The following is a 14,849-nucleotide window of genomic DNA, read 5'->3' as shown; positions in this document are numbered from 1 at the left end:
AATTAAATTCAATCTTTCTTCTGTTACCCAAGGATTTCTACTAGCCCTCGTCTTTTTACCTACTTGGTCCTCTTCTGCCTTCACTACTTCATCCCTCAGAGCTACCGATTCTTCTTCTACTGTATTTTTTTCCCGCATTCTTCTCAATTGTTCCCTTATGCTCTCCCTGATACTCTGTACAACCTCTGGTTTAGTCAGTTTATCCAGGTCCCATCTCCTTAAATTCCCACCTTTTCACAGTTCATAACCAGTAGATTGTGGTCAGGGTTCACATCTGCCCCTGGAAATGTCTTACAATTTAAAACCTGGTTCCTAAATCTCTGTCTTACCATTATATAATCTATCTGATACCGTCTAGTATCTCCAGGATTCTTCCATGTATACAACCTTCTTTTATGATTCTTGAACCAAGTATTAGCTATGATTAAGTTATGCTCTGTGCAAAATTCTACCAGACGGCTTCCTCTTTCATTTCTTCCCCCCAATCCATATTCACCTACTATGTTTCCTCCTCTCCCTTTTCCTACTGACGAATTCCAGTCACCCATGACTATTAAATTTTCATCTCCCTTCACTACCTGAATAATTTCTTTTATCTCATCATACATTTCATCAATTTCTTCATCATCTTCAGAGCTAGTTGGCATATAAACTTGTATTACTGTAGTAGGCATGGGCTTCGTGTCTATCTTGGCCATAATCATGCATTCACTATGTTGTTGGTAGTAGCTTACTCGCACTCCTATTTTTTTTATCCATTATTTAACCTACTCCTGCATTACCCCAATTTGATTTTGTATTTGTAACCCTGAATTCACCTGACCAAAAGTATTGTTCCTCCTGCCACCGAACTTCACTAATTCCCACTATATCTAACTTCAACCTATATATTTCCCTTTTTAAACCTACCTGTCCAATTAAGGGATCTGACATTCCACTCTCCGATACATAGAACACCAGTTTTCTTTCTCCTGATAATGACATCCTCTTGAGTAATCCCCGCCCAGAGATCCGAATGGAGGACTATTTTACCTCCGGTATATTTTACCCAAGAGGACGCCATCATCATTTAACCATACAGTAAAGCTGCATGCCCTTGGGAAAAATTACGACTGTAGTTTCCCCTTGCTTTCAGCAGTTTGCAGTAGCAGCACAGGAAGGCCGTTTTGGTTATTGTTGCAAGGCCAGATCAGTCATTCATCCAGACTGTTGCCCCTGCAACTATGTAAAAGGCTGCTGCCCCTCTTCAGGAACCACACGTTTGTCTGGCCTCTCAACAGATACCCCTCTGTTGTGGTTGCACCTATGATACGACCATCTGTATCGCTGAGGCACACAAGCCTCCCCACCAACGACAAAGTCCATGGTTCATGTACGCAATACATATATATTTCTTAACTATCAATGTGTTTTGCCATTGCCTTTGTGGCCCTTAATTAGGCTCAACAAATGTACGGCATATGCCTGTTCCCTATAGTGAGGTCTGCAAGGTCCACTCAGTTCATTTTACATAGCTGTAAAATGTCCTCTTTTAATAGAAGTTTGCATGTTTTTCATTTTTTATGCTATGATTATGGCACATTGTTGTGCTGTGACATTATGCATCCTCACTAATTTAAAATTTACCTGTCTTTCATGATGTAAAATTCATCACAGGTCTTATCTTATGTAAGACTCTATTAGTTGTCAACCTTCAGTTAGCATGATTTTAACTGACCCAACTTTTAATGTATCCTTTTAGTGCTATTGCTACTAACTGTTAATTAGCATATTGACAGTGTGGACTGTAAGGTTTCACTACTTTCCCTTTTGGTCAGTAGTGAGATGCTTGTAAATAGGAGTGGCACATGTGTATGTTGTTGTAACTGATGACTGTGGCTTGTTGTTTCACATTGCCATATGTATATCCCCACTAAATTAAAATTTTACATGCCACTCATGTAACGGGACAAGTTTCATTGTGTTTTATGGCTTATAAATAAATTTTATATCGCCGGCTACCACTCAGTTTTACTGCAGTTCTGTATTGCTGTGTTCAACATGTCCCTTTAACATGCATAATGCATTTTTAACATTTTTCCTGCAACTTTTTATATAATGTTTCCTTTTTTTCATTTAAAAAGTAAATCACTAATTCAGATTGTGAACAGCCGGACAGTACTTTTACCACTCTGGTTTACCAGTTTGCTTCCTCCTTCGCGTACACTACTCCATGCTCTGTGCTCGCTGGTAGCACACCGCGTTTTGTACTCGTCCACCACAGTGCTTGGAGTCACAGCACCAAGTGTAAGTGTCCTGGTATTATTGGCATATTTCTTTACCCAATCAGTTGTCTGTTGTACTGTCTGGTGTCACTTTGGCATTGACTTATGTTTTACAGCACCTAGCCTGACCAGTGGTTTTAAATTTTTTTTATGGAATCTTTCTTTTTTTCTTTCTTTCTTTCTTTGTGTGTGTGTGTGTGTGTGTGTGTGTGTGTGTGTGTGTGTGTGTGTGTATAAAAATTATCTCCTGTCTCTTGCTATTTTCAGTACGACACCTGAAGATGGGCATATAAGAGCCTGAAACCGGCCGTGTCCTAAATAAAAGAACCTTACAATTGTAGCTGTATTTTCAACCTCTGATAGATGGCTAAGCCATATGGAATGGGCTTATGGGTATGGAACGGGTGGCAGTTGTCACAGAGGAGCTATTGTTGATTGCTGGTAGGTTTTATGTTGATGGAAGGAATATGTAAACTATTCTTGTGGTGGAGGTTGACTTTAAGGTAGGCAGCTTCTTGGGCTTCTTGGGTTAAGCAAATTGGGGTGAAGGTGTTGTGGTTCTGGAGGAAAGTGGAATTGTGTGCTCACCTTTGGTCCAGATCATGGAAATGTGATCTATGAACCTGAACCAAGTGATGGCCATGGGATTGTGAGTGGTTAGGAAGAATTCCTCTTGATGTCCCATGAATAGATTAGCACTGTATGGTGCCATGTGAGCGCTATTGCTGCACCATGGATTTGTTTCTTGGTGCTACATTCAAAGAAGAAGTAGTAGTGGATGAAGATATAGTTGGTCATGGTGACCAGGAAGGAGGTTGTAGGTTTGGAGGCAGCCTGGCACTGGGAAATATAGCGTTCAGTAGCAGCAAGGCCATGAGCATTGGGGATAGTAATATAGAGGAAGGTGTGTGATGAAGCAAGCTGGTATAATTTTAGTCTCCCTCTTGTTTTGCCATCTGCCACCCTTAAATTCATTTTGTTACTTTTAACTAATTATCATTAGCATACATGAATATAATCTGCATTTTCATACAAAAGAAAGTTTGGCCCTCAGTTCTAAAGAATTTAATACCAGATCTAATTTTGTGCTTAGTTTTATGTATGTATTTGATTTTCTAATGTATTTTGACTGTGCCTAGTTAGTAACTTTCATTATAGGGAAAAATCAGTAATTGTTTCATAACTTAAATGCTATTGTTGACATATAATCAAATGTAAGTTCTGTAATAATTGTAAATATTTGGAAGAAGAAATGCTAGTAATATTAAGGGATCTATTTGGCTCTATTTAAAAACATGGTAGCAAAACCAGCCCTTCATTAACTCCAAAGTAATTAACAGTTTTGTCAAAAGTATTGTTTGAGTGATTACATTAGTTAATTTCATGATTTAAAGAAATAATTCAGACTAATACTCGTAGTAGAAGAATCTGTTAAAAAGATGCAATTTTTTTTATGTTTTCAGTTAATTCAATGAGTTAAGTTTTAATTGTAAATTTTGTAAATTAAACTTCGAACAATGTGTAGTTTCAGCACCTATTATTATGATGATATATAAGGACCCGATTTTTGGTCACGAGGCAGTCAGTCCACGGCTGAATTTCTGTTGAGTGACCTGTGCTGGTTAGAACAACAACAATGCTTCAGTTTAACTGTGAAATAAGTGTTAAACAGTTAGGCTGTGTATAGAAACCAATAGCAGTGACTGCTCCATACATACCTGATTATTCTTCAAGAACTGTGGACTTTGTGGTTATGTTTTTACTGCTTGTAGATGTTCGGCAGTAAAGTATTGTAGCAGTATGTTGAGTTTCACCAGCAAACCATTAATGAGGCTTATCACAGGTTAAACAATAGTGCACTAACTGTTTAATATCAGGGGTTGTGGACAGTGAAATTATAGTACTATCAAAAACAACTGTGCACCTGTCGGCCATATAATTTGCAGTAGTCAGTGTCTGAATCAACAACACATTTTTTCAGCCAGTGTAGCACCACAGTACATCAATACCAAGGACAATAATCAATCACCGAATAAATAAAAGCTGGGGAAACCACCACAGGTGGTGTCTACAGTGACAAGCAGGGAACTGGTTTCTAGGGGAACTGGACCTGTGGAGAGTTAGTGGGGGAAACATTTGATTTTTTTTACGTGGGAGCAGAGATTATGGGCGATAGGCTGAAAGTGACATTCTGCAATGGCAGAGGTTATCTCTGTGGGAATTCTTTACAGATGAATGGAAAAACTGGTTGAAGGCGACCTTGGGGAAGATCAGTTTGGATTCCCTAGTAATGTTGGAACACGTGAGGCAATACTGACCCTACGACTTATCTTAGAAAATAGATTCAGGAAATGCAAACCTGCATTTCTAGCATTTGTAGACGTAAAGAAAGCTTTTGACGTTGTTGACTGGAATACTCTCTTTCAAATTCTGAAGGTGGCAGGGGTAAAATACAGGGAGCAAAAGGCTATTTACAATTTGTACAGAAACCAGATGTCAGTTACAAGAGTCGAGGGGCATGAAAGGGAAGCAGTGGTTGGGAAGGGAGTGAGACAGGATTTTAGCCTATCCCCAATATTATTCAATTTGTATATTGAGCAATCAGTAAAGGAAACAAAAGAACAATTCGGAGTAAGGATTAAAATCCATGGAGAAGAAATAAATACTTTGAGGTTCGCCGATGACATTGTAATTCTGTCAAAGACAGCAAAGGACCTGGAAGAGCAGCTGAACAGAATGGACAGTGTCTTGAAAGGAGGATATAAGATGAATATCAACAATAGCGAAATGAGGATAATGGAATGTAGTCGAATGAAATCGGGTGATACTGAGGGAATTAAGTTAGGAAATGAGATGCTTAATGTATTAAATGAGTTTTGCTATTTGGGGAGCAAAATAACTGATGATGGTCGAAGTAGAGAGGATATAAAATGAGCTGCTCGGGGGAACAAAATGGGAAGCGCCAAAATCACAGTTTCGAGATACAGCGCATCTAAAGTTTCAATTGATCTGCAAATCTGAATTTTTTTTTGAACAGTCCTTTTATTTTGTAACGATTCTAACATCTATCTTCTACTATACAGACATAAATGAAACTCAGAACTGACTGAAACAAATGAAATATTCAAAAATTATTACATTACCATACACCATTAATAACACAGAGTGATGGAACATTACATAATAAATTTTACAGTGAAACTGCAAAATCTTTCATCACTCTCATTACTAATGTCTTTTTCATCCAAAACTGTTGGCTTTAGTGACAGGAAAAATCCATGGTGGACAGGAGGTATGTAAATTAGGAGCGACAGGACATCAACAACTTTCTTCTTTTCAATAAGCCTTGGCCCATTGTATTAAAGTCGAAGCGTAGGAACTGGTCCTTACCTTCCATGTTTCCTGAAACTTATTTCATGCCAAATATCATGACAAAATGTCTCGCTAAAGTATAAAGATGATGGATCGCTGAAGAATAAAGATGATGGATATTCGGAGGTCACCTTCCACCGAAATACTTTCCTTAGGTTGACATCTCGACCATCAACTGTCTTCTTTCTGAAGACAGACGCTTCTTTAGAGTGTCTTATTTGATAGAAATCCTCTCTTTTCATATTATATACAAGCAATGGAGTCTTCTTAGCCGACATGTTGAAAAAATGTAACAAAAAAATTCAAAAAAATGTAGCCATTCTAAAATAACCTCAAAATTAACATACTTCAGGAACATAATGCTATGTACATGCACTTACCATTATGTTCGTGAAACGTACTAAAGACAGTATATTTACAAAATAACATACCTCTCAGTTATCTGAATCATTAGGAATGTATTCTGGATCCCTCTTGAAGATATTAGTATCATTGGAAATATATTCCTCGTCTTCTGCCATGTTAACTGTTGCCATAAACTCGGAGATGTTTTTACTTGCCGCCATTCTCTCTGTCACTTACCATTATGTTTCCGCAACAGACTGACAGTGGCTCTTACCATTAAGCAGTGCCCTGAAATCTGTGGAGTGAATTTAGAACTACTAGTAAGTTCACTGCACTGTGCATCCCACAGGTGGTATAATTAGCCACCTACCGCAAAATACGCGGCAATGGCGCTTACCATTGTGTTCCCCCGAGCAGCTCAAATGTAGACTGGCAATGACAAGGAAAGCATTTCTGAAGAAGAGAAATTTGTTAACATTAGTATTGGAGTTCAGCGTGTAGGGTAAAATCGTAAATAGAGACCAAGAGATGAATACACTAAGCAGATTCAGAAGGATGTAGGTTGTAGTAGTTACTGGGAGGTGAAGAAGCTTGCATAGGATAAAGTAGCATGAAGAGCTGCATCAAACCAGCCTCTGGACTGAAGGCCACAACAACAACAACAACTCAACAACAACAACAACATCTCTGTGGGGGCACTGTAACTAGCCCTAATGGGGCTTCCTGGGTAGTTGAGTTTTCGTACACTAGGAAACATGCATGTAGAAGTGTGTCAAATGGTTGGGGTGAGGAGAGAGATGTACTCAGGGGAGAGGTATTGGGATGGACCTAAGATTTTGAAGAGGGACTGGAAGAAATGTAGAGACCAGTAAAATCTTTAACGAAAAGAGAACTAAGTCAAATATATAAACAAGGTATGTTAGATGAACACGGGAGGAAGGCAGTAAGTATAGAAGAGGAGAAGAAAGTTTGGATGGATTGTGTGCATGAGTTATACACTGGACAGGCAGATAACACCAAACTGGTTTTAGAAGATCAAGGGAAACAGAAATTTTGTCAGAGGTGCTAAGATATTGAAATGGGAATTGGGGACAACATTTCAGGAGCTCCAGGAAGGGAAAGCACTGGACAGTGACATAATACCATATGAGACACTGAAAGTTTTAGGTCCTAATTCAGTAACCAGGTTGTTTGTGCTGATAAACAGAATTTATGACAGGATCTACTGAAGATCAGTCTATTACTTTACCGATGTAGTGTGAATCAAAGGAATACAAAGGCTGTAGGATTGTTAGTTTAATTGGCCAGGTTACGAAGGTTGTACAAGAGTCATAATAAGGAGAATGGAGAAGAAATTTGAGGAAAATACAGGAGAAGACCAGTTCAGGTACTGAAAGAATAAAAGAACGAGACATGCTATAGTTTGACTGAAGATTATTGCAGAAAGAATGATAGAAGTGAACAAGGAGATGTATATTTGTTTTATTGACTGAGGGAAAACTCTTGATAGTGTAAACTTAACTATACAGCTGATAATTTTAAAAGGTGTTGGTATAGACTGGAAAGATAGAAAATTAAAACAGAGGATATACACAAACAGAAAGTGGCAGAGTAGGGAATGACGAGATGGAAGACATGAGTATTGAAAGGAGTGTAAGGCAGGGATGCTCACTGTCACAGAAGATGTTCGACATATATTGAGAAGAACTGATAGGTTAGAGGATCAAGAGGCATTGTAATTGGAGGAGAAATGATGAAAACCATTAAAATTTTGAATGACTTAGCAGTACTGGCGGATTCAGAAGAGGAGGTTCAGCAGATGTTGAAGAGTATAGCAAGAAGATGGTGAGGTGCACGGAATAGTGCTAAATGTAGGAAAGATAAATGTGATGAGAATAAGCAAGAGGAAAGAGCCAGTTAACATAGTCTTATGTATAAAATGCATGTTCGACCATCAGCTGTTTTTATTTTAAATCCATATTTCAACTGGTTTCAGTTTAGACCATCTTCACAGATACTATCCAAGGATACAAATGATTATATGTAGTATACAGGATTTTTTAACAGTTCTTTTTTCGAAGAAGTGCGAAGTAACATTATTACTTACAGGGTTAAAATGGTTTAAGTCACCACATTACATTTGCCATTACTTAAATAATGTGTAAGGCATGTTATGAATATCAGTATATGACACAGGACCTTAGAAACAAACATACGAATACTAAATGAACACAGAGCAGTACTGAAGAAAAGACTAGGACTATGGGTATTACATTGTACAAAATATTGAGAAGTTGGTCAAAGACTTTTAAAAAGTATTTTCGTCATATGGTATAAAAATATCCTGATGACAAGTTACTTGCTAATGTAGAGGACTGGACTATCTTTGGTGAACATCTTTGGTACTGCTTCATACATAAACAGAAAATAAAGTTGTTATTTCCAAACAAAACATAGATGTTATAATACAAGGTAGAAAACGCTATAAAACAGTAATGTTGAATAGTATCATGGTCACTGCATACACCTGATGAAATGTATGTGAACAAACATCAGCTATATCATAAACATAATGGAAATCACGTCTTGTATACTATATATAATTGTTTGTATAGTATCTGTGGAGATAGTCCAGAGCTGAAACCAGTTGATATTTTGGTTTAAAATAAAAACAGCAGGTGGTCAAACATGCATTTTACACATTATTTGATGGTCATAGGGGACTGGAAATTGATAGCAGGAAAAGGAAGAGAAGGAAAAGTATTAGGTGAATATGGACTGGAGATAAGGAATGAAGGGGAAAGCTGCCTGGTAGAATTTTTTACAGAGCATAATTTAATCATAGCTAACGCTTGGTTCAAGAATCATAGAAGAAGGTTGTATTCATGGAAGAAGCCTGGAGATACTGTCAGGTTTCAGATATATTATATAATGATAAGAGAGAGATTCAGGAACCAGGTTTTAAATTGTAAGACTTTTCCATGGTCAAGTGTAAACTCTGACCTCAATTCATTGGTTATAAACTGTAGATTGAAACTGAAGAAACAGCAAAAAGGTAGGAATTTAAGGAGATGGGAGTTCGATAAACTGAAAGAACCAGAGGTTATAGAGTGTTTCAGAGAAATTATTAGGGAACGATTGACAAGAAAGGGGAAAGAAATGCAGCAATAGAAATAGTGAAGGCAGCAGAGGATCAAGTTAGTAAGCTGCACGGGATTAGCCAAGCAGTTTAAGGTGCTGCAGTCATGGACTGTGCGGCTGGTCCTGGCAGAGGTTCGAGTCCTCCCTTGGGCATGGTTGTGTGTGTTTGTCCTTAGGATAATTAAGGTTAAATAGTGTGTAAGCTTAGGGAATGATGCAGTTAAGTCCCATAAGATTTCACGACACACATTTTTGATCAAGTTGGTAAAAATAAGATGATTAATAGTAATCCTGGGGGTAACAGAAGAGATATTGAATTTAAGTGATGAAAGGAGAAAATATAAAAATGCAGTAAATGAAGCAGGCGAAAAGAAGTGCAAACATCTCGAAAATGCAATCGACAGAGAGTGCAAAATGGCTAAGCAGTAATGGCTAGAGGATAAATGTATGGGTGTAGAAGCATATATCCCTAGGGGTAAGATAGATACTGCATACAGGAAAATTAAACCACCTGTATAAATATCAAGAGCTCGGATGGAAAACCCCTCCATGAACCATGGTCCTTGCTGTTGGTGGGGAGGCTTGCGTGCCTCAGCAATACAGATGGCCGTACCGTAGGTCCAACCACAACGGAGGGGTATCTGTTGAGAGGCCAGACAAACATGTGGTTCCTAAAGAGGGGCAGCAGCCTTTTCAGTATTTGCAGGGGCAACAGTCTGGAGGATTGACTGATCTGGCCTTGGAACAATAACCAAAACGACCTTGCTGTGCTGGTACTGCGAACGGCTGAAAGCAAGGGGAAACTACAGCCATAATTTTTCCCGAGGGCATGCAGCTTTACTGTATGGTTAAATGATGATGGCGTCCTCTTGGGTAAAATATTCCATAGGTAAAATAGTCCCCCATTCGGATCTCCAGGTGGGGACTACTCAGGAAGACGTTGTTATCAGGAGAAAGAAAACTGGCGTTCTACGGATCGGAGCGTGGAATGTCAGATCCCTTAATCGGGCAGGTAGGTTAGAAAATTTAAAAAGGGAAATGGGTAGGTTAAAGTTAGATATAATGGCAATCAGTGAAGTTCGGTGGCAGGAGGAACAATACTTTTGGTCAGGTGAATTCAGGGTTATAAATACAAAATCAAATAGGTGTAATGCAGGAGTAGGTTTAATAATGAATTAAAAAATAGGACTGTGGGTAAGCTACTACAAACAACATAGTGAATGCATTATTGTGGCCAATATAGATACGAAGCCCACACCTACTACAGTAATACAAGTTTATATGCCAACTAGCTCTGCAGATGATGAAGAAATTGATGAAATGTATGATGAGATAAAAGAAATTATTGAGGTAGTGAAGGGAGATGAAAATTTAATAGTCATGGGTGGCTGGAATTCGAGAGTAGTAAAAGGGAGAGAAGGAAACATAGTAGGTGAATATGGATTGGGGGAGAGAAAGGAAAGAGGAAGCCGTCTGGTAGAATTTTGCACAGATATTAATAATAGCTAACACTTGGTTCAAGAATCACAAAAGAAGGTTGTATACATGGAAGAATCCTGGAGGTAGTGATAGGTATTGGATAGATTATATAATGGTAAGACAGAGATTTAGGAATCAAGTGTTAAATTGTAAGACTTTTCCAGGGGCAGATGTCGACTCTGACCACAATCTATTGGTTATGAACTGTAGGTTAAAACTGAAGAAACTGCAAAAAGGTGGGAGTTTAAGGAGATGGGACCTGGATAAACTGACTAAACCAGAGGTTGTACAGAGTTTCAGGGAGAGCATAAGGGAACAATTGACAGGAATGGGGGAAAGAAATACAGTAGAAGAAGAACGGGTAACTCTGAGGGATGAAATATAGAAGGCAGCAGAGGATCAAGTAGGTAAAACGATGAGGGCTAGTAGAAATCCTTGGGTAACAGCATAAAGATTGAATTTAATTGATGAAAGGAGAAAATATAAAAATGCAGTAAGTGAAGCAGGCAAAAAGGAATACAAATGTCTCAAAAATGAGATCGACAGGAAGTGCAAAATGGCTTAGCAGAGATGGCCAGAGGACAAATGTGAGGATGTAGAGGCTTATCTCACTAGGGTAAGATAGATACTGCCTACAGGAAAGTTAAATAGACTTTTGGAGAAAAGAAAGCCACTTGTATGAATATCAAGAGCTCAGATGTAAACCCAGTTCTAAGCAAAGAAGGCAAAGCAGAAAGGTGGAAGGAGTATATAGACGGTCTGTACAAGGGTGATGTACTTGAGGACAATATGATGGAAATGGAGAGGATGTAGATGAAGATGAAATGGGAGATATGATACTATGTGAAGAGTTTGACAGAGCACTGAAAGACCTGAGTTGAAACAATGCCCAAGGAGTAGACAACATTCCATTAGAACTACTGATGGCCTTGGGAGAGCCAGTCCAGACAAAACTCTACCATCTGGTGAGCAAGATGTATGAGACCATTGAAATACCTCCAGACAACAAGAAGAATATAATAATTCCAATCCCAAAGAAAACAGGTGTTGACAGATGTGAAAATTACCAAACTACCAGTTTAATAAGTCACAAATGCAAAATGCTAACAGGAATTCTTTACAGTTGAATGGAAAAACTGGTAGAAGCCGACATCGGGGAAGATCTGTTTGGATTCCATTGAAATGTTGGAACACATGAGGCAATACTGACCCTACAACTTATCTTAGAAAATAGATTAGGGAAAGGCAAACATACATTTCTAGCATTTGTAGACTTAGAGAAAGCTTTTGACAATGTTGACTGGAATACTCTCTTTCAAATTCTGAAGATGGCAGGGGTAAAATACAGGGAGCTGAGGCTATTTACAATTTGCACAGAAACCAGAAGGCAGTTATAAGAGTCGAGGAGCATGAAAAGGAAGCAGTGGTTGGGAAGGGAGAGAGACAGTGTTGTAGCCTCTCCCCAATGTTATTCAATGTGTATATTGAGCAAACAGTGCAGGAAACAAAAGAACAATTCGGAGTAGGTATTAAAATCCACGGAGAAGAAATAAAAACTTTGAGGTTCGCCGATGTAATTGTAATTCTGTCCGAGATAGCAAAAGACCTGGAAGAGCAGTTGAACGTAATGGACATGGTCTAGAAAGTAGGATATAAGATGAACATCTACAAAAGCAAAACGAGGATAATAGAATTTATCGAATTAAGTCGGGTGATGCTGCGGAACTTAGATTAGGAAAAGAGACACTTCAAGTATTGAAGGAGTTTTGCTATTTGGGGAGGAAAATAACTGATGATGGTCGAAGTAGAGAGGATATAAAATGTAGACTGGCTATGGCAAGCAACGTGTTTCAAAGAAGAAAAATTTGTTAACATTGAGTATAGATTCAAATGTCAGGAAGTCATTTGTGAAAGTATTTGTATGGAAGTGAAACGTGGACAATAAATAGTTTAGACGAGAAGAGGATAGAAGCTTTCGAAATGTGGTGCTACAGAAGAATGCTGAAGATTAGATGGGTTGATCACATAACTAATGAAGAGGTATTGAATAGAATTGGGGAGAAGAGGAGCTTATGGCACAACTTGACTAGAAGAAGGGATCAGTTGGTAGGACATGTTCTGAGACATCAAGGGATCACCAATTTAGTATTGGATGGAAGCGTGGAGGGTAAAAATCGAAGAGGGAGACCAAGAGATGAATACACTAAGCAGATTCAGAAGGATGTAGGCTGCAGTAGGTACTGGGAGGTGAAGAAGCTTGCACAGGATAGAGTAGAATGGAGAGCTACATCTAACCAGTCTCAGGACTGAAGACCACAACAACAACAACCATGGAATTGGCATAGGATTCTTTGTGAACTTCAGTAACAAATTGACACTTTCTCCTGAGGCCGTGAAGTTTAGGTGCCCAAGTGTGATAGGATTGATTTGGTTGTTTTTGACAGCGATAAAAGGCAACACGAGAAGCTGCCACATGCGTTTGCTTTTGAAAATAGATGGACAGAAGTGAGCACATTTCAGCAAAGGACACTGATGCAGGATCTTTAAAAGGAGCCAATTGCAACAACAACCTATACATTTGAGGTGAAAGGAACAGAGACTTACATGTTTGTTCGTCCGTGACATGAAATGCCAAGAAGTGCTGTCTAAGATGTTTTTCGTAATCAGACCAGTCTTCCGCCGTCTCGTCGTAAGGAGGAAAAGGAGGTAGAGACAACGACGAAAGACACCCCGCATTTGATGCCGCGACGAAGTCACTAATCGCATTTGTGAGAAGCATTTGCTGTTCTGTGAGACCTTGCAATAGTTGCTCTAAATTAGCTATGGAAACATGTGGCTCAATGATGGAAAAGAAAAATCCCATCCTCGTCGCTAATTTTTATAACTTTCAGTTGAACAAATATATTTCAAGGAAGACGCAATACTTGAAAGTCACAGATCAAGTAAACAGAGTAAGGCATGTGTACACTTTAACAGTCAAATCATAACTGAGTCCGAGTCTAGTGGCCACTGGCTGTCTGGCCACTTAGGTGGCGCTGCTGCTGCATGGCTGGCAGACAGCGCCACATGGAGAGGACGCGCATAACTGCGCAGCGGCACTTTGAAAAACCGGCGAGTCACAGCACTGTGCTACATAATGTGTGAGCTTCTTATAGTGTGTTATCAGCCACTATTTGTTAGTGTACGTGCAAACTCATTTCTAGTGTTTATGTTCTCTGATTCAGTTCCCATGTCTGAAGTGTTCTTTGAGTACAAAAATTTGGATAAAAAAGGAATGTGTATATTTTTCTTAAAATGTTTCATATTCCTTTCCTTTACAGATATTCAGAATGTAAGTGAAACAATACCAGTATCAGAAATGAGTGAAAAGAAGTCAGTACACATCAGCACAGCAACAGGTGCAGAGAATCCAGATTGCTCAGATTTTGAAATTTTTGATAATTTTTGTTCTACAAATGATCCTGAGGAAACATTAGATGACAGTGATGTAAAAAGATTAATTAATTCTGTTAGAAAATTAAAGAAACAGAGGAAGATTATGTTACAAGTAATAGCAGACAAGAAGTGAGTTTTTTAATAAGTTATTTTTTATTGCATGTGATTCGAATTAGAATCTACCTATAACATATTCTAGAAGGAAATTAAACATAGACAAATTGCCTAAATGTGTAACTGTCTAGAGCATGAAGCTTACTGACATGTGTTATTTAATTATTTCTTGTCGTTTCATCTGATATTGTCTGATTTTGTTCTTAGCAATGAAATTCAACTTTTGGTGTCTCATATAAAGACACTCGAAGAAAGGCAAGACAGAATATGTGAATTAAAAAAGCTGAGAGCATGTGAAAGAAGCAGATACACTGGAGACTATGGGTTTACAGAACTGGTGAATGAACGCATTCCTGTGCTTTGACATTTTCTCTTGCTACATATAAACTTTTGAGAAGATATTAAATAGGAAAAATAAATATATAAAAGTCGGGTAAAAATTTTAACAGTGCAAAAGTATGCTGTGTGTAACAGTCGACAAATTAAATTTGATTAATTTTCACAGAGAAGTAGGATACAGTAAAAAGGTGAAACAAAAGACTCTTTTTTTTGTTGGACTGTTTCAGTGACCCATTAGCAATAATTAACTATATATATAAAAAGAGAAACCCAAATTTTTCACTATCTCGTAATGCATTCAGAGTAATTGTCATCTTTGGGATTTTCCTCAACATATGTGACTGTTGATGTGTTGTCAGG

The 14,849-nt window shown here is 38.3% G+C and overlaps 1 protein-coding gene across 2 annotated transcripts in view; it reads left to right on the top strand.

The window, feature by feature from the left end:
• The window catches only part of LOC126355135 (uncharacterized), a 249,994-nt gene that overhangs the window by 114,615 nt on the left and 120,530 nt on the right, over positions 1–14,849 (top strand). The window contains exons 5-6 of one of the 2 annotated variants that reach the window (XM_050005322.1): positions 13,922–14,165; positions 14,358–14,487. In XM_050005322.1, the coding sequence (XP_049861279.1) occupies positions 13,922–14,165; positions 14,358–14,487 (374 nt within the window). The remainder of the gene's footprint in view (positions 1–13,921; positions 14,166–14,357; positions 14,488–14,849) is intronic. The other variant, XM_050005331.1, reaches the window with a different exon arrangement.

This window comes from Schistocerca gregaria, chromosome 1 (assembly GCF_023897955.1).
Source record: "Schistocerca gregaria isolate iqSchGreg1 chromosome 1, iqSchGreg1.2, whole genome shotgun sequence".
In the NCBI taxonomy this organism is placed as follows: Eukaryota; Metazoa; Arthropoda; class Insecta; order Orthoptera; family Acrididae; genus Schistocerca; species Schistocerca gregaria.
Note: the sequence above shows the minus strand (reverse complement) of the source record. Positions and strands in the feature narration are given on the sequence as shown.